This window comes from Cygnus atratus, chromosome 5, assembly GCF_013377495.2.
Source record: "Cygnus atratus isolate AKBS03 ecotype Queensland, Australia chromosome 5, CAtr_DNAZoo_HiC_assembly, whole genome shotgun sequence".
NCBI classification, from domain to species: Eukaryota; Metazoa; Chordata; class Aves; order Anseriformes; family Anatidae; genus Cygnus; species Cygnus atratus.
In genome coordinates, this window is record NC_066366.1 from 56,534,996 (window position 1) to 56,553,806 (window position 18,811).

General features: G+C 44.3%; 1 protein-coding gene across 14 annotated transcripts in view; it reads left to right on the plus strand.

Moving 5' to 3' along the window:
• The window catches only part of LOC118250265 (inverted formin-2-like), a 41,732-nt gene extending 24,346 nt beyond the window's left edge, over positions 1 to 17,386 (plus strand). For 5 of the 14 annotated variants that reach the window (XM_050710978.1, XM_050710979.1, XM_050710983.1 and 2 more), the window contains 14 exons: positions 45 to 106; positions 753 to 855; positions 941 to 1,026; positions 1,605 to 1,705; positions 2,765 to 2,835; positions 2,956 to 3,063; positions 4,069 to 4,139; positions 4,765 to 4,885; positions 5,445 to 5,609; positions 6,181 to 6,283; positions 7,262 to 7,420; positions 8,110 to 8,844; positions 10,068 to 10,127; positions 13,330 to 16,004. In XM_050710978.1, the coding sequence (XP_050566935.1) occupies positions 45 to 106; positions 753 to 855; positions 941 to 1,026; positions 1,605 to 1,705; positions 2,765 to 2,835; positions 2,956 to 3,063; positions 4,069 to 4,139; positions 4,765 to 4,885; positions 5,445 to 5,609; positions 6,181 to 6,283; positions 7,262 to 7,420; positions 8,110 to 8,844; positions 10,068 to 10,126 (1,944 nt within the window). In that variant the 3' untranslated portion in view covers position 10,127; positions 13,330 to 16,004. Of the gene's footprint in view, positions 1 to 44; positions 107 to 752; positions 856 to 940; positions 1,027 to 1,604; positions 1,706 to 2,764; positions 2,836 to 2,955; positions 3,064 to 4,068; positions 4,140 to 4,764; positions 4,886 to 5,444; positions 5,610 to 6,180; positions 6,284 to 7,261; positions 7,421 to 8,109; positions 8,845 to 10,067; positions 10,128 to 11,069 lie in introns of all 14 variants that reach the window. The other 9 variants (XM_050710989.1, XM_050710988.1, XM_050710987.1 and 6 more) reach the window with 4 other exon arrangements.
• The last annotated feature ends 1,425 nt before the right edge of the window (positions 17,387 to 18,811 follow it).

Below are 18,811 nucleotides of genomic sequence, written 5' to 3' on the forward strand. Positions count from 1 at the left end.
GACAGCTCACCTAATACGAGATATCTTCTTTTTCTTTAATGAAGATCACATTTTTGGACTCCAAGAAAAGTCTCAATTTGAACATATTTTTGAAGCAATTTAAATGGTAAGATATGGCCAATTTTCATGACAGTTGACAAAACTTTGAGCAGGTTTTGTGTAGTATTTGTAAGGTCCTCAAGAAATCTATTTTAGCAAATGTGTTTTTGTGGCCCATGTTACCAAAATATCTGAACATTTCCCACTTTGCCATATACTCTCTTTAAAGTACTGGGTTTGGGAGTTTAGTTGAGTTTTTACATACAGCATTCCTGTAAGTTGGAAACAACATTTGTGTCTCCTTGTTACAGATAAAGTTATGGTACAGACTCTTATGGTGACATAGGCCTTGGGACACCTCTGGAGGTCAAACTCTTCCTCAAAGCAGGAAGAGAAAATTAAGAGAAATTACAAATTAATTTTTTAAGGTAGTCACATACCCAGAAACCAATGTCTGAGTTGCAGGATTGACCTCTGGTCTTGAGTCATTTGACTAGGGCCAGAAACAAAATTTTGGGCATAGTGAGGATTTGAACCTGGATCTTCCAGGTCCCAATTCTGAGTAAATCACTGGGAAGTACCTTTCTTTTTGGATTACTGTGGCCCTCACTAGGGAAAGCACAGACTGCTTGTACAGGTACATGCCTCGGTAGCGCGTGATTGTGGAAGAAGGACCTTTGGGTGACTGCTGACTCTGCTTCTCCTCCCTGCAGCTCCAACGGAGAGGTGGCTGCCATGGTCCAGAACGGGGACCGGACAAAGTTTGATGTTGAGGTCCTGAAGCAGTTGCTGAAGCTGCTGCCTGAAAAGCATGAGGTCAGAAGGGAAAAGCGATACTCATAATTCACAGAGCTGAGTGTGCAGTGGAGTCCTACAGTTTTGATTCTTTATTTCTCATTAGATAGAAAACCTGAAGGCCTTCAAAGAAGAGAAATCAAAGCTAGCAAACGCAGATCAGTTTTATCTTCTCCTCCTCCAGATTCCCAGGTAAGGATGGTCGTCATGAACTTCAGCCCAATATTTTTCTGGGTTTATCTATGGGAAGTTTCTGTATAGGAGTCTCACAGACAGATATTAGTGAATATAGCTGATGGATCCCCCTTTCTACCTTAGCCATCCCTTCCCCCTTACCTTGGATGAAAGGTTGTCACTGCATCAGCACCTCTTCTCCCTCTGAAGCAGCAGAATTTGGACCAGACCCAGGGTCAGAGCTGCCCAAGGAGGCCATGTAGCTTACTGAAAGGCATTTGGGAAGCCCAATACAGTGCCAAGAAGGGACAACCCAGATCTCACACCATGGTCAGTCTTGATCATGGTCACTCTGGTCACTCTGAGATCATTGCTATCTCAGTGTGTCAGCAGAAACTACATCCCCATGTGGTCAAGGACAGGTCCCCAGTGGAGAATGGCAGCCCTCCACCACCTTCTGCAGGCACTGGTTTGGTGTGGATGTGGTTGACAGCAGTGCTGTGGGGTCGCCAGACTTAGTGGTGATGTGGGAAGAGGGCTGCTGCATGGGCCAAGACTGTGGTGCCTTTAAGCTTCTAATCAATCTCCATCCCTAGTTACCAGCTGCGGATTGAATGTATGCTGATCTGTGAGGAGACCACCGTTGTGCTGGACATGATTCAGCCAAAAGCTGGAGCCATCCGGAGAGCCTGCGAAGGTAAATGACCTGGTCTCAATTCTGGCTCTTATTTAAGATGGTAAGCTGTAAAGTGAAGCTTGTCAGACCTTCCAAAGGCACTGAATTTAAACAGTGGAATTCCAGCTAATTCATCAGCATTATTTGCCACATTAAGATCTCCACACAGCAGTTTTCTCTGCTTCCAGAAAAGCTTACCCAAACTTCCCCCAGAAAGCACCGCTTCTTTATTTTTTCCCCTGCCTACAAAACATAACCAGAAGAGAAAGTTTATTTTGTGGTCTTAATTGCTGATGCCTAATTTTGTGAATACGTGGAGGAATTATGCAGTAGGTCTCTGCTTCCTGTGGGAGAAACCTCAGGTCCCTCTCTGGGGAAAGCACTTCTCAGTGCTGTCAAGTGCCTCCTGTCCTGAAGAGCCAGTTCCTGCCGGGGGTTTCTCCAGCTGGAATTACAGCTGCCTGCTGTGATAAACTGAAGTTCCCCCTAAAAAGTTTCTTCCCTGCAGCCCACTTGTCCTTTTAAAGCTGTTCCTGGCTCAGCACTGAGTGCTTCAGAAAGCACACCACTGCAGCACCCTGTCACGAGGGCAAGGACAGGGACTGTACCCTTCATGCCCCGATAATCACCTTCACCATGCAAGACCAAGAACAGGGGGAGTGTGTCTGGTTTTTGCAGCTGGCAGATAGTTGCAGCCCTGTCAGAACTGGCTTCACTGCACACTGAATGGAGTCTGTAAGATTAAAATTACAGCCCACTTACCCTTGCCCACACCAGGTTAAATCTGGGTACTTCCACGACAGTGAGTGAGAAGAGTCCAGCTCCACATTATTTTCCATTAGGAATAAGAGACCAGATATAAAGAAAGAAAGAAACATAAATAAGCAAAAACTTTTATTGAGCCCAACTAGTGTGATGGGTTCTATTTAGAATCAGCTTCTCTGTGGGATGGGCCATTGGGCTGCAAACCTGAAAAATCAGATTTGGTTTGGTGGAATTTAGGATCCCAGTGGTTATCCAATTCAGAAAACATTCTGGTTTAATAGAGGTTTTTGCTTAAAAGCCCTTTATGTTTTTCAGATCTTCTGAACAGTCATCGCCTGCCGCTCTTCTGTCAACTGATTCTCAAAGTTGGAAACTTTCTGAACTATGTAAGGACTCGGTTTGGCTTGTCCTCCACCCAGGTGTTAGAATATATGGATGATCTTCATATTTAGGGCTGTAATTTGGATGGACACAAGAGTTACATCTGCCTTCTTTTTGTCTTGTAGGGAAGCCACACGGGGGACGCTGATGGGTTTAAAATCAGCACTTTACTCAAACTAACAGAAACCAAAGCCAACCAAACACGCATTACGCTGCTCCACCATATTCTGGAGGTACCACTGCCAAGTCCTGGGCAATAGGGAAGGGGGGAGGCTTTTATTATGGGTGAACCATCTCTCCTACTCTAATTTGAGTTAACGTAACACGTTCTTACTCATATCCTCCTCAGCTAGCCGCAGTGTTGCAAGTTAAAAGCATTGGTTCACTTAGGCTGGTGGAGGCTGCTTGCGGGCACTGCTTGGCTCTCAGGGAACTCCTTTTGAGAACTGTTGTCCTGCTTTCCTCCAGCATGTTTCCCCACAATTGCTGGAACTTCCGTTTTTTCATATTTGTGCAATCTCCATACATCATCAACTGCAAACTGCTGGTCTTGTATCCATTCATCCTATCCTTTCTGCCTTTTCATGGCCTCTCCTTTCTCCACCAGGCTATGCTTGAGCTTTTCATACTCCCAAGTCCCCATGGCTTTCTTATTTCTTGTATTTCTGTTTTTTTTTTGTGTTTTTTTTTCTTTTTTCTCTATGCTTTGCTCTGCCATGAGGCAGACCTCAAAGTCTCTCACTTCCAGTTATATATAGTTAAGCCCCTCTTTAGTTCACAGTAGCTTCAGCAAGCACAGCCATGAAAGAAATTAGGCAAATAAGATTCAAGCCCTTTTAATGCCCTCCTGGGACTGTTTGAAGTATCAGACTGCATCAAACCACAGTCCTTCCTCCTCCCACGGCCAATTGTAAGCGTCTCAGAAGAGGGTAAAAGAAATTCCCTGTAAGATAAGGCTCAGCAGCAGGTCAGCTTTGCTTTGAACCATAAGTACTTCTAAACATTCAGCTCTCTATGCTTGTATGGCCTTGGAGCAATCGCTTTGCTCTCTGAACATGCAGTCATTTTTTGAATCCTCTAGTTCTGCAAGGCAAAGCAAACTGCAGAAAAGGGGTCAGCAGCAGGACCTAGCGCAGTCATCCTTCTTGAGCAGTTCTGCCCATTTCTCTTTCCTTCCAGCTTCCTCTCCCAGCTTGTGCCTCACAGTAAATAACACTTATTTCTCTTTTCTGCTTCAGGAAGTAGAAAACAGCCACACGGACCTACTGGAACTGCCAGAAGATCTTGAATACGTTTCAAAAGCAGCAGGGTAAAATTGCATGTCACTTCCTTCAAATTAAAAACAAAAATAAATCCCATGCACATCAACAATGTACCAGAAATTAGGACACACACAGCTGGTGGAGCATATTAACAAGATGGCATCTTACTTAGTTTTAACCAAAAGATTTGGTTGATAAATGCTGAAACCCCTTTAATGTATGATAGTTCTACTACAGCTGGCACCACTTAGGGCTGCCATTTGCAGTGCATTGAATTAATACTGCCTCACCCAAAATCTGCACTGCATTTGCAGTAACACGAGCTTCTGAAGGCCAGCTACCCAGAAGCATTTCTGAAATGCTTTTAACCAGGGAAAGTGAGCTAATGCTGAGCACTGAGGGGTGGAAATAGTCCTTTGAATGGGTGGATTTTGGGGGCATTTATCTACTCAGTACATAAAGTTGTATGTAGACCTGGACATCTTTACATAAGTGCTGTGGAGGAAGGATGTTTTTCGTGAGCTCAGACCGTACAGAGTTCAGGGCTCAGGTTTCAGTTCAGCAAAGTGGGAAACAGAAGGACAACCAACCCACCAGCTCAAACTTGCCCTCTCTTTGGTCAGCACAGGATACCATAGCGTGAATTAACATGGGGCATCTATGTGATTTCAGAATTAATCTTGATATTATACGCTCTGAGTCCAGTACCAATCTAAAGAAATTGCTGGAGCTTCAACGAAAGGTCTCATCATCAAATGACGATGTGAAACAACAGTATGAGAAGCCTATCCAGGTTGGTAATGGGGTTCCCTTATATTTTCCACCTTTTTCCACACACAAAGCCAGTGTGCTGCACTGGAGGCTCCCTGAGGAGGCTCACAAGACGGTGAAAAATATTGCCACAAAACATGCTCTCAGATTTGGAAATAGGCTGTGATGCCACACAACCCACTGCTGTTTGTTTGCCACTTCCACCCCAAACCTGGATACCTTTTGGTGAGGATTCTTAAAGCCCCTGCCCTGGTGGTTCTCTCTCTGCCCTGCGACACCTTACTGTGTCTGAGCCATGTTCCTTCTCTGGGTGGATCACCAGAGTAATCCCCTTCTCTTGGGATTAGACTTTGCATTGAGCTTTCGATGTCTTGCTAAAGCTATCCCCATAAGCTGGCACAACACAGTCAACAGCAGCAAAGACCACATATAATTCCCTGTGTGTTCCCACTCCAAAAGCTCTGCTACAGTTAAACACTAAGGCCCCAAAGCTCTGGTACAGTTCTTATGTTGACATCCTTTTGCTTTAAGTGCACTTCACTTGTTATGGTGTTTTTCTGTGAACATTAAATACATTTCAGGATAGCATTGATGCCGCCAGAAAGCTGGAAGAAGAATTTGAAACCATCGACAGGAAAAGAGAAGAGCTTGCAAATTATCTCTGTGAAGACCCAAGCAAGTTGTCCTTAGAGGACATATTTAGCACCATGAAGACCTTCAGAGATCTCTTCATTCGAGCCCTGAAGGTCAGTGACTGTGCTCACGATGCTGAGCAGCCCTCGTAGTGGTGCATGCCTCTGCTCCAACAGAGAGGGGAGGGACAGGCACAATGTCCAGGAGGGACAGTGCTGGTTATGGACCCCTTCTTTTAGCACTTGCCATGAGGTCACCTGGTGAATGCGTGCCTGATCCCTGCTCCGTTTTGTCCTCATGTAGTGCTGGTTTTCCTGGCCTGACCCAGACCTTGGTGACGTGGGATTTTGGTGCAACTTTAGCTGCAGATGCACAAAGATATTTTGGAGTCAAATGCATAAATTTTAGAAGAATGGGCTTATGAAACGTAACCTTCTCATGCTGGTAGCTGTGTTAGGCAAATCACTGATGCCACTTCTGTGGGGACTGGGTGAAGTCCTGCACAAACCAGCAATCTCCCTTTCACTCTCTTGGCAAGGCAGTCCTTAATCCCCATACCCATTTTATTTATTGCAGAGGATTTCTCTTCCTCCTTTGCGACCATCTGCAGATCATCTTTCTCTTCATTGGCTTTCCTAGCAGATATTTAGCCAACCTTCTCATGCCCCTGTTACCTAACTGCAGGAAAACAAGGACAGAAAGGAGCAAGCTGCAAAAGCAGAGAAGAGGAAGAAACAGCTGGAAGAAGAAGAGGGGAAGAGACAGAAGGGAGAAAATGGAAAAGTCAGTGAGTATCTGAAGGGGTTTCGTAAAACAGAGATGGGCTTGCACTCCCAAATTGACAAAGGAGAGGTGATAAGAGCTCTTTGCTGGTCCAGCTTTAATGACCAATGGTGGTAATTTATTTTGTGGGTTTCCAAGTGCTGGCTGACTAAAGGCTTTTAGGTGTCTTATTAGCCATAGCTAAAAATTGACTTTTCACAGTTGCAGCTGGGCAGAGAAGTTAATTTTAGGTTTGATGACTGAACAGCAGAGGAAAGAAAAATCAAATTGAAACATTTCAGTTATTTCATTTTTTTTAGTTTCTAAACAAAATTTTTGAATCCTAAATCTAACAACAGCTATTTGACCTCCCCCACCCAAAATCCTCCCATACACTTGAATAGTCTCACCCCAGTTTAGCACAGACTGCAGACATCCCAAAAGTTTTGCAGGTAATGAAAACCTGCCTTTTTGTGGATGAAAATAAAAGGCATAACTGAAAAGTACAATTGGACTGAAGCCTAAGAGGAAAGAAAAAATCAAGATCATTTTCTGTCCATTCAAAAAACGAAAAGCCCCTACTAACAGGGGTAGCAAACAGGAGGTGTTTCAAGGTCTTAACAGCCATCACCAGGCACAGAGCCTGTAGCATGCAGTCTTTGGGGTAGACCCTTTGACTTCACCAAGCTGCAGCCGGTGCTGTGCCGTGCCCCGAGCTTAGGTAAGGGACAGAGCCCAAGAGTCCCCTGGGTCTTCTGAGCCCTGAAGGTTGGTCTTGGTTCTTCCTGCAGGACCCACGGCCCCATCCCAGGAGTGGAGAGTTGGGGTCAGAGAAGGGTGCAGAGCACAGGCTGCTCCCACGCCTGGCATCAGTACCTTGCTTTTGCCTGGTTGTGGTTTTCACTAGGTTCCAGCCCCAAACGACAACATCACTGTGCTTGCCTGTGTGCATCCTTCTGCACCCTCTCGTGGCAGATTTAACACCTGTCTCTCTCTATCCCAGTTAAGAAGGGGGTGGTGAAGCAGGAGGAGGTGTGCGTCATTGATGCGTTGCTGGCCGACATAAGGAAAGGGTTCACACTGAGAAAGACAAAGAACAGACACGAGTCGGATGCACTTCCTAAAACCTTGCCTGTGGAGAGCCCAGAGGAGAACCAGGCTGGTAAGGACACAGACCTGACAGTCTCACAGTACCTGCAGCTGTTTCCATCTGCCTCTGAGCGTGAGCCAAGCACACAAGCGAGAAGCTTTCCAGCATTTGGGGCATCTTATCTAAGGAGGCTCTACAACCAGTGCTGTGGGGAAGAGGAGATGGCCCAGAGCTGTTGCCAGCCAGGTCTGTCCCTGAATCAGCAGCGATTCGGGACAGCGTGGCCTTGTGCCTGCACTGATAAACCCTCTGAGAGTCACAGCCCATGGCTCAGCCACAGTGCCATGCTGGTGGGGCATTGGTGTCACTTCCACACGATTCCCCCCTGTGCCACCAAGACTCACTAGCACAACTTGTCACTGCCTTAGAGACTGGTGAACCCCGTCTCAGCCGACATTTGGGAGTCTAAAGCAGCCCTTAAAATAGGACTAGAAAGACCTATCTGCAGAAGAACCCAAGTCTTTGGGGTGTTTTTTTAGGAGTCAGTCCATGGGTTTATGGAAGGGAGGTACTAAGGAAGCAGCTTATCCTTCTCCTTGGCTGTAGGACGAACTGGTGCTGATTATGTATGGCTACTTTAGGGGCAGTGCACCCTCTGCAGGCAGCTGTGAGCTTGTAGCCTCCCCCAGTGCCAGAAACACCTTGGCTGATCTCAGCTACAGTTCTGCATGTGTGGCTGATCTCATGCTTTTTGTTTAAAGGGAAGAGCATTAAGGATCCACAAGCAGGAGGAATGCAGATCGATGATAAGGCCAAGCAAAACAGTGATGGTCATCCCTCAGAAAGCACCACCACCTCGACCACAACTATCCCAGAGATGGGTAAAGATGTTACAGATGCCTCAGCTCCAAACCAGGCATTACCTGAAAACAACACTGGAGGAAATTTGCCACCCGGGTCCCGGACAGAAGGCCACCTGGTGGAAGCTGATGGAACCAGTCAGCCTGAGCAAGGTGCTGGGATGGCAAACCTCCAGCCAAGCACAAAGAGCAGCTCCATTGCCTTGTCTCCCACTAACATAGGTGCTGGGATAAAGTTTGCGAGCAGCAGTTCAGGCGCTGCTCTGAGAGAGCAGCTCAATGGGTCTATCTCAGAGGAGCAGGACAACGAACACCCAGGGAATGGCTTGGAGAGCTGCAGGCTGGCGCAGGAGCAGGACACCCGGCTGAGCCAGGACGGGGTCGAGCCTGGCAGTGCTCCATCTGCTCCCTGTGACAAGGCTCACCAGGCAGGGTCAAAAGAGATGGCAAAGGAGAACGAAGAACCTGGTACAGACTCACTGTTGGACACCTCTCAAGAGAAGTCCTTCTCGGAGGAGCCAGCCACCGACTCCTCTTGTTCAGCAACACTGCCCCCAGGGCAAAGTCATACAGACAGAGAAAAACAGAGGACGTCTGGAAAACGTAGGAAGAAGAGACACAGCAAAAGCTACTCAGGTAGCCTACATGGCACTTAGGGATTAAGTTAAATTGGGGGGGGGGGGGGGGGGGAGGAGGGTGCTTACTAGTATATTTGTATGGATCTGCTCCTCCCCAGTCCAAGGTCTGATGCTGTCCACAGGAGGTCCCTTGTCCCTATTTTTAACAGAGATGTTATTTTTATTAACCTGAAAAAAGATTTAAAAAGAAAAACATGAGCATTGTTCATTCTCTTGACATTTATAAGCACTTTATAAAGGGGTAATGATGAATCAATAATTAAAAAGCCCATTACACATATGCAGTAAAGATGGCAATAAGCACATCTGTCAAGTGTGCTAAAGACAGCTACAAGGCACGGTTATGTGCAAACAAGAGCTCCATTAGACTCCAGAGCTGTGATTAAGAGCAGTTAATACTGGGTACTTAATCAGTGATCACTCCCTCTCAGCTACTTACAAATGCATAAAGCCAACAACAACAGCACTGCTGTGGTGGCTTTCTTCTCTCCTAAGCCTCCTCACAAGAGCACTTTGCCTGCAGTAATGTGAAAACCTGCCCCAGGTGTACTTCAGGTGGCTCCATGGATCCAAGTCCCTCAGACCTACAGAGCTGGAGCCACCTTTGGGTGAATACTTGAATCCCAAATTAGAGGTGCCTCATAGGGAAGACACTCGGGTCTGTCAGCCTTCAGAAAGATGCAATATGTCGTCCAAAGCCTGTTTTCTGCTAGATCTCGGGGTCAAGCAGATAGGCAGGACAGTGGTCGAAGCTTCTCTTTATCAGTGTTGAATGTTTTTGCTTTCAAGGAAAGTGGAGGCAAAAGAAAAGGAGAGTTTGAATACCCACTGCTGAGAAAGGCAGGGAGGGCTGACCATCTACTGCAGAGGAACTTACCCTTTTAGTGCCAGCATGCCCTGGGGCTTTAATTGTTTATGTTTCTAACATGCCACTTTCCCCTAGCTAAAAATAAGGCATGAAACAGAAGTGTTTTCCCAGCACAGTGGTTTCCGAACTTGCCTCCCAGGAGGCAGCAGGAGGAACTGCAGCAAAGGGAGCTCCCAGTCATCACCATGCTTTCGTAGTGTCTGTAATGAATATTTCTAACTTAAGATATTGATCCCCCACAAAAGCCATAGGCATCTAGAGATGGCATCCTAGGAACCTCTCTGCTACTAGACAATGTTTTCATTTGCCTTGCTATGATCAGATATATTTAGTGTGTCTCTTTTGTTTAAAAGCAGAGGTTGAGACTGATACTGGAGATAATAAAACAAAACTAGGTTGTGTGGTACAATGAGGTATGTAAACTCGCAAAGGCATTTTTCTGTGAACTAACCCTAGCATTGGGACTTTACAGACCTAATCAGTATTCAGCATATCAGCTAAGCTTTTTTGTCTTTGTGTCTAATCACAAATACATTTAAAATAAATTTGCTACTCTGATTTTTACTCTTCAGGGTGTTGATCTTGTGTTGAGTGGAGTCAGTGCTGATCTCCCCACAACACAGGGTCACATCCCACATGTCTGTCCTCTGTGTCAACAGCAGCCAATCCACCTTTCCCTGCAGATAATTAAAAGTCAGTATTCTAACCAAATGAATCCAGCTTCATGTGATAAACAGTCCTTGCTTTTATCCCATAATTTTCTCAAAAATAGTAAAAATGCAATTTCAGTACCTACCTTCTGCAAAGAACAACATTTGGTTTGCTTGTGGATAGCCACTTTATACAGCACTGTGTACATACAGACCTCTGGAAGAGAATAAAACACTGAACCCAGGGAAAAATACTCATTGGAACAAGATAGCAGCTCCAACTCAAAGCCAAGTTCAATTCCTCATGATACTGCACATGAAGTAGTGCATTGGAGCAAACAGACTGTGCATACTTCTCGTGTGCATTCATGCATCTTTCTGGGAGGAGGTAATTTGGCTTTTGTCACTAAAAAAAAGTAACACAGGTAAACCCTATTTCTAACAAAAGTGCATACCAAGTTCCCTGCATTCTTCACTGATAATGTCAGCATAGTTGCCCATCATAAGAAAACTTCAGACTGAGACTTCATTTATGAAAGTTTGCCTGTTTTTATAGCAAGTGGAAAGAAATGCCGGAAAAAGAAGCAATCAAAACATGCCCTGTACTGAAATTGCATAGTTACTCATTGTCCTTTCCATGATGATTGAGTGTCTCTTATGAACTGAATCAATGATGCCAAATCTCACTCTCTCATTTCCTGAAAGGAATGTGTTTATTCTTCAGCATCCCTGTGCCTGGGGGGCTGGGAGCCCTGCTCCTGCCCAGCCCAAGGCCCCAGGGGCATGGAACAGAGGAAGCTCTGCAGGATTTCCACATATGGTTACTTTTGTTTCTGCACCTGAAGCATCACTGCAAGCAAGAGAAAATGAGACATATATTGGGGTAGTTACACTCCTGACTATTCCTGCCCACTCCTCTTGGCCCCTTCTGTACTGCACCACTGGATTATATCACGGGTAAAAGGGAAGTAGCACTGTCAGTTTAAAAGTCCTAATGAAGATTTCCAGCAAGAGGAAGAAATAGTAGCAGTGAGGCTTGGGTAAGAAACAGAGGAGGACCACTGGTTTTGCTGCACCGGGAGGGCAGCTGAAACCAGGAGCCATGTAACTCAGATTATGTATGTTTTAAACACAGGGATTCCAGCACACAGGCTTTAAAAAAATAATATTTGAAAAAAAAAAGGATATGCAGACAGCTTTGTAGTCTCCTTTGAAGACGTAGGAAAGCAAGATAGAGGAGGGCATGGAAAACCAGAACTTTTAGGAAGTGACTGAGTCAGGCAACTGTTCAAGTACTTCCTCAAAAGGCCAGCAGCTCCCGCAAGTGTTTGCTGCTGCAAAGGCAGTAGCGAGCAGCACCTTAAAACCTGTAATTTCCCTTTTCCCCTCCTCCCATTGTTACGTCATTTGGAAAGGTTATCAGAAACAAAATCCATTTGCTTCTCTTAGTCTCCAGCTGCAGTGTGTCCTCACCCAAATGCAACTCAAGTCTGTGCCTCTTGATATGACAGCCTCAGCAAACCTGAAGTGCTCCCCATCAAATGATGGGGAAACCCAGGAAAAGAAATTAAATATTTTTTCCTCGGGTGATCCACCTGATTTATAACCCTGCCTATCTTTGTTCAGATCACCTTTGATCTCTTGGCCCAAATACACAGTCTGTTCAGGTCACAGCACCAGTTCTCTTGGTACAGGATATTTCTCTGCCTGATTTGCTGGAGCTCGAATTTGCTGGGCTGAAGTGAAGCTGCAGGAATCTTCCTTCATGTGCAGATCCAGTTGTGATCAAGACTTAGTCTCCTTTTTCCCTAAATCTTCACAGCTTCTGTAACATCGGAGTAAGGGCCTACCAGGAACAGCCTGTGGCTCTATGAAGTAATACTTCAGAGCTGTAAAAGGATGGCTGTAAGCAGCTATTCAGCTCTTCCTTTTCAACTATAAGTTGTTATACAGCAGTTTCTGTATTACCATCGTTATTCTTTAAATGTCAGCTTTCATACCCAAAGAGTGGTGTCTCATGTTATCTCCGTATTCCTGAAAGAAATGGTTTAGCCCATTTCCCATGGAATCAAGGTACTGGTGGTCACCCTGTGTGTGTGTGTGTCCTGGTAACATCCTAAACTCATTTCCAACCACATTTGAAAAAGAATTTGAAGAAAGAACATTTTACAAAAGCTGATAGTCAGGGGACACTGTACAAAGGCCTGGACTCGGAGCTGTTTCAGTTTCCTTGTATGGAACCAAAATAGCGTAATTAAGCTAATGGTTGTTTTCCTGTACGACATTTGCCTTCATGTTTCTCATTAGAAATTCTTCAGTCCTTGAGTGGGACAAGTGCTTAAAAATGACAGTACACAGCTCTGTCCTTCTGACAGTCCAGACTCCCTCAAGAAACACCTCTGATCAGATGGGAGCCTGCCCACAGGTCAGGGAGCAAAGGCACAGGATACACACGTTGCTGCATCATACTCTGACAAAAATTATGTTCGTGCCCTCTGAGTCCCCCTCCTCATGGCCAGGACCCAGCTCTGCTCCCCATTAGCGCCCCTCACACAAGGTGGGAGATCCTTCATCTGCATGAAATGCCACACACAGACTTCGTTTCACAACAGTTTGACAGTGGGGCCCAGGACTAAAGTACTGGACGAAATGTCCTTTGGACAAAACAAGGTGAGTCTCCAGATTTATTAGTTCAACAATATAATGCCTAGAAGTATATCCCATTATTCTGCTTGGAAAACACAAAACTCACGTTGTTGGACCAAACCAGTACCTAGCTTAAAAGCAGAGTTGCCCAGACCCTTGAACATCAGTGCCAGTTCTGGAAATATAGCAGATGTTTTTATCACATACATAAAGTTTTAGCACTACCAGTTTAAGTTATCTGAGGGACATGAAACCAGTTCCCCTAGACCACTCTCATTTTCGAGTTGCAAACAGTTTTTATCTTCCCCTCCTCCTGCAGGCGTCACAGCAAGGCAGAAGAAATAACGGAGGCCTGGACACGCGCTAACTCGTCCCCAGAGCACTGCCAGCTGCTCGGAAGCCAGGCTCTGCGTCGCTGAAACACCTCCCGCAGCCACCTCTGCCCTGACCAGACGCCATGCTCCCCCTCAAGCAGCCTTCCACCCCTTGCCCAAAGGCCCGATGAGCTGCCCCGGAGACATCAGCACCCTCAGCCCGTGCCTTACGCGACCTGCGCTGCGCCCTGGCACCCATGGGGACATGGGCCTGGTCGATGCGCAGTGGCGGGGAAGGCATGGGTCTCTCGGCTTCCGTCCCCAAAGCCAAATTCCTCTGCTGGCTCTTAGGCCAAACTCCTCTTGATGTGCCAGCTGAGTGTGGCCCAAGAAAGGACTGCAGTGTTCAGCCCTCGGAGGAATTTTAAAAATAGCAGTGCCTCGACTAAATGAAGAGTATAAATTCAGCAGTGGCTGTACCCTCACAGGGAGAAGCGTGTTACTCCCCCTTCCCATTGCCTACTGTCAATTTATATTCGACTAGATCCAAAACCCAGATCAGACATATGTATTTGCACTCTCAATCATTTAAAGCAAGGAAAATCAGTTATAGGAACAAAACAAAAAATGCATTTTTGTAAATGTCCATATAAACAGTGTCTGGCTCCCAGATAGTGCTTATGTGCAATTAAGTTGAAGCACATCTGTAGCCTTGCAGTAGTCTTCTCACACAGACAGGTACGTGCGTAAATTTTCGGAGAATCAGGGCCCAAGCTCCTGTTATTAAAGCAACAGAAAGAGTTTTTTCAGGGTGCTTGGTTAGATGTATTTTAAGCTTATTTAGTAAATCTCCAGGTTTTAATACCATTGTCAGCTGCTTGCACTCAGAAGCCTTTGCATTCGAGCTGCAGAACGTGTACGTTCATGTTACTTTTGCTTTGAAACTGGGAATGTGCAGTATTGTGTTTTAAAGACTCAGAGCTTTATTTCTTAAGTTTTGTAATAACATTGTATCATAGTTTTGTACATAGCTGTCGATTTAAAATTATCGATGTTTATTGAATTTATGATGTGATAGTGTGCTGAAACATGAATCAAGTGGAAGAGATTGCTACATTTAAGAACTCTGCCTTTGTATGGTAACCACTGTGTTTAGACTAATGTTCAGGCTAAAGCTTATTTTGCTTTGCTGAATAGGACTTGTAACGTCCTTGTAATACTGAACACTTTGCTGGACTAATTTAGAAGTTACACCAAGAATTAAATCACTGGGTTTCTTTTAATCTAAGCATTGTTACTGAAAATCAGTTAACAAAAGCAAAGATGAATTTAAAGTAGACGCATGGGCAGACTCAGGTCAGGAAGCCCCACAGAGCAGCACAGCCCTGTTGCAGCTCAAATCTGGTTCGTAGCTGGCAGAAGCAGGCTGAGCTCCACCCTTTCCTGCAAAACTGGATAACCCGCCCCAGGTTTAACTTGTGTGACTGTCACATTTACAGTTTTCTCTTTCCTTCCTCCCCCTTCCAGTCTCAGAGCATGTCACCCATGTATCAATCTTTCTTGCTCTAATTAATCCAATTTATCTGCTCTCAGATTAGACCCCAGCCTACAAAAAATCTGAGTATCAAAGATTTTCTCAGCACCTTTGCAACCTTCAAGTTCACAGCAGGAGCCTGCAGCCCAGGTTGGCAGTGAGCAGCCAGCCTCCTCCAGCCCCCACCTTGTTGTTTTATCAATAGGAAAAAAAAAAAAATCACTTTGATATTCAGGATTTGGGAGCAAACAAGCTTTCTTGGTGTTACTTAGGGAACATTACCTGCTGATACCCCTGGCAGGCTTATTTCTTCAGATGCTGCAGTATTCGTCCATCTGGGTCTTTCAGCTACCCCCATTTCCACCCAGAGAGAAAAACTTATCACACAGTTTTTATTGCTCTGAATAGAAAGAGAGAGCATTCAAAAGAGGACCTTCAAAGAGAGGGCATTTGACATTACCTTTCCACTCTCCCCAAGATTTTACAGAGAAATTGGTTACTTTGAGCCACTGCTTGTTCTTTGTTCTGTAGTCATCTGTGAAAATTATATTAAATTATCTACACAATCAGATCCCAACTAAAAACAGGTCAAAGTGCAGCATTTATAATGTATTACTGCAGAGCAGCTCTGCTACCATTACAGTGATTATTTAACAAGAACAGGGGGATGGAGTCAGAACAGGTCAAAGAAAGATGTTCAACTGGCACATGCAGTTTTGCTCCAGTTGTGACTTTTAAATACAGTTCACGATCCTGAAGATTTTCTCAGTGTTTGCAAGGCCAAATTAAATGCTGATAAAAGCAATTACTTTTTCAGCCATTTCAACAGGTCTGTGCTCATTTAAGCCAACAGTAAGTTTGGATCTCAAAAAAATAATTCTTATGGTATATTGCAGCAACTGCCCAGAGTCTGTGAATGTTTTACCATTCTAGAAACCACAAGTTTCTAGCTGTCAAATAACTGCAGATTCCTGAAATAGGCATTGGCTACATGATGAAAATGAAGCTATGGAAGAAATCAGCAGAAGTTTTTTCCAAGTACTTCACATCAGAATTTGGATATGTTGAAGGGGATGGAACTTCAGGGTTTGTTTGTTTTTTAATTTCAATACTGCAAATATTTCAAAATTTAGAATAAAAGAAGTCAAAGTACTTGACAAGTCTCTTTTCTTTTGTGGGGGTGGGAGGAGCCTGTCATTCACCAGAATTTGTCCAACCTATAAAGTTCAATGTACAAGCTTTCTGATAAAGAAAGCCAGCACTGTAGCATTCCTAGCTCACCCTATCTATATATGTGGTAGCAGTAACAACCATGACATGTGAGTGAACATGTTAATCATGGGGTTATGTTCACCTAACGCATCCAAAAATGAATACAATCGTGAATCAACTCCATCATGAACCATGTTTTGTTTACTCACCCTATATTTTGTTCACTCAAGTAAGGCATGGGCAGGATATGAAAAAGAGCTTTGCAATGTTTAGAAACTTGACTACAGAGGGTTAAAAACTGGGCAGTGATAGTGATGGGTCAACTCTAGGTCCCTTCTTATTAGTGATTATTTGTAATTACAATGTAGTGACAATCTTGCAGAATATCTATGTCATTGCAAATCCTGCAAACGATAATGTGAGTGCAAAGAAAATGGTTTCCAACTATTTGATGTAGAGCAGGTACCAGACTTTAAATGCCTGTGGAGAATTTGATCACTGCAAGTTAATCAACACATTCAGCACTGTAAGTACAACTCACTCTCATCCATGCTGAACCAGCACTTAATTCACATTAAGGACTCTCTAACGCTAGCTTTGCTGTGGCATGAACAACTTCTGCAAGAATTCATTGTGACAACTCACACAGAGCCAGATGTCAGGAGGAATTAGCAAGACCTCTGCTCTTCTCTAATAGAGACCTTAAGCAGACTCTGCATACATTACTCAAAGTCATGAAGAATCAGTCTGTGACAGTCAGCTCTTATCAAGTCAGTTTAGATAGACTCCCAGCCTGTCAAAGCAGGTTCTTTTCTAGCATCAACAGTCTGCCGATGACACCCACATCACTGTTAGAGTTGGTTTGCCTAGCTCTCGGCATGCAGAACCTGATGTGTTTGTTCAGTACTTAAGCAGCTTCACACTAGATAATCTGCAATGAGTTTAGTCATGAGTTGGCGACAAGTAATTACCAAATCCAGCAGTCAGAATAGATGGAGAATAGACAGACAGATTTTGCCCAAAGGAGAAGCTGCAAAAGCGAAAAGGGTACCAGACCTACAACATCTACTGCTGTGATCCTTTGGAACCCACAAGTCTATTTTGTAATCCAAATGAAATCTGTTATAGCACACAATTTCTAAGAGCTATTCTTTGAGGCCAAGAGACCTTTCCTATACACTTTTCCACATTTTATAACCTCTTCAAGGTTTTCATTGCTCAAGTAGACAAAACCAGAGCTGATCTGATCTATAGTGGTGGTAGTGATAGTCCTTTGAATGAGAGCACTGACAAATGATGTTCAGTGTACCTCCCCCAAAAAAACATTTATAAGATCCTTGGTTTAGCAGGAAGTAGATATGAGAAACACAGTAGTTCAGAAAAAGAGAGGAGGAAGAGGAGGAGTCTAGAAACCCTTTCAGGTGGTCTATACTTTAATCCTCCTTGGTGAAACTGTGTGATAATGCTTGGAAGGATATGCCCCCAAAATATCACTATGTTCACTGTATCAGCAGTTCACAACCCACACTGAATCTCAGATGGTATGGTATCAACCATTTGTTTCTCTAGAATATCAGTGTAATTGGAGAGAGTCCAGAGAGAACAAGAGAACAGAAGGGTTTTTCTCCACCCAGTTACTGTCATTGGCTCTACTTTGCTTGCAGATGTTTAGAGGATAGAGGAGAAAGCCTGACCTCCACAAGCCAGGTTCTGTGACGCATACCTGCAAAGGTCTGGGTGCAGGCCACAATACAACAGCATCTAGATCAAATGACAGCTAACATGGTAATCTCTTCCAAACCATGACCTGTCCCAAACCTAGCAAACCTCTAAAGATTAAATTTATTATACCCTGTGAATAATACCTTCTGATGTTTAAGCCTTGATTAAAGCAACTGCTGAAATTCCTTTTCATTTTGAAAAGTTCATGCCTATTCTCCACCAAGTCCTGTTAATCATACAATACACCTTCTCACACCTTTCCCACCCCATCCCCACCATCCACATACACCACCACGTGGTTCCTTGGTTGAAGTGCCCTGTCACTGCTCTGTCACAGAACACAAGGAGCAGCTCAGGGCTTTAGTAACAGTCTCACTCAGCTTTAGCCATCTACAGCCACTGCTGGCCCAGGCTCCACCTGCAGCAGACCCCAAGGCTCCTGCCTTCCTGCCAGCTGCCAAAAAGTGCAGCCAGTTCCCTTAAAGAACTTTTTTGTTAACTCCATCAATAGGATCAAGCCTACAAGCATCGAGCACGTAGACTTGGCAGCCATGGCCATGTCATTACTCAGGGCCTGAATTTCCTCTCCTGTAAAACAGTTGCAATAGCATCCCCTGAAACACTTTGAAAATAGTTGATGAAAAACACAACAAGAGAAATAATTTTAATAATAAGCAAATAATATCAGTAACATCAAAACACATGATATTATTATAATAGAGTCAAAACAAAAGGAAGAGTGTAATTTTCACAGTGCTGCTGTTCCCCTAAGACCTCTCTGAATCCAGACTGCAGAAAACCTTTGAAACCCTAGGAATACAGGTGAAAGGAAGAGGATAAACATTATGACAACAAGAAATGAAATAAACATTGCTTGTTCAAGAAAGGATTTAGATCTCTGATTTCTTCAACTTCTTATTTTTATTCTTGCAAGAATTGTAAATACCAAGGATAATTTACATCTGTTGAAAAGTCAACAGTGAAGAGTTCCACACAACAAACCTCTTAATGCAAGCAGG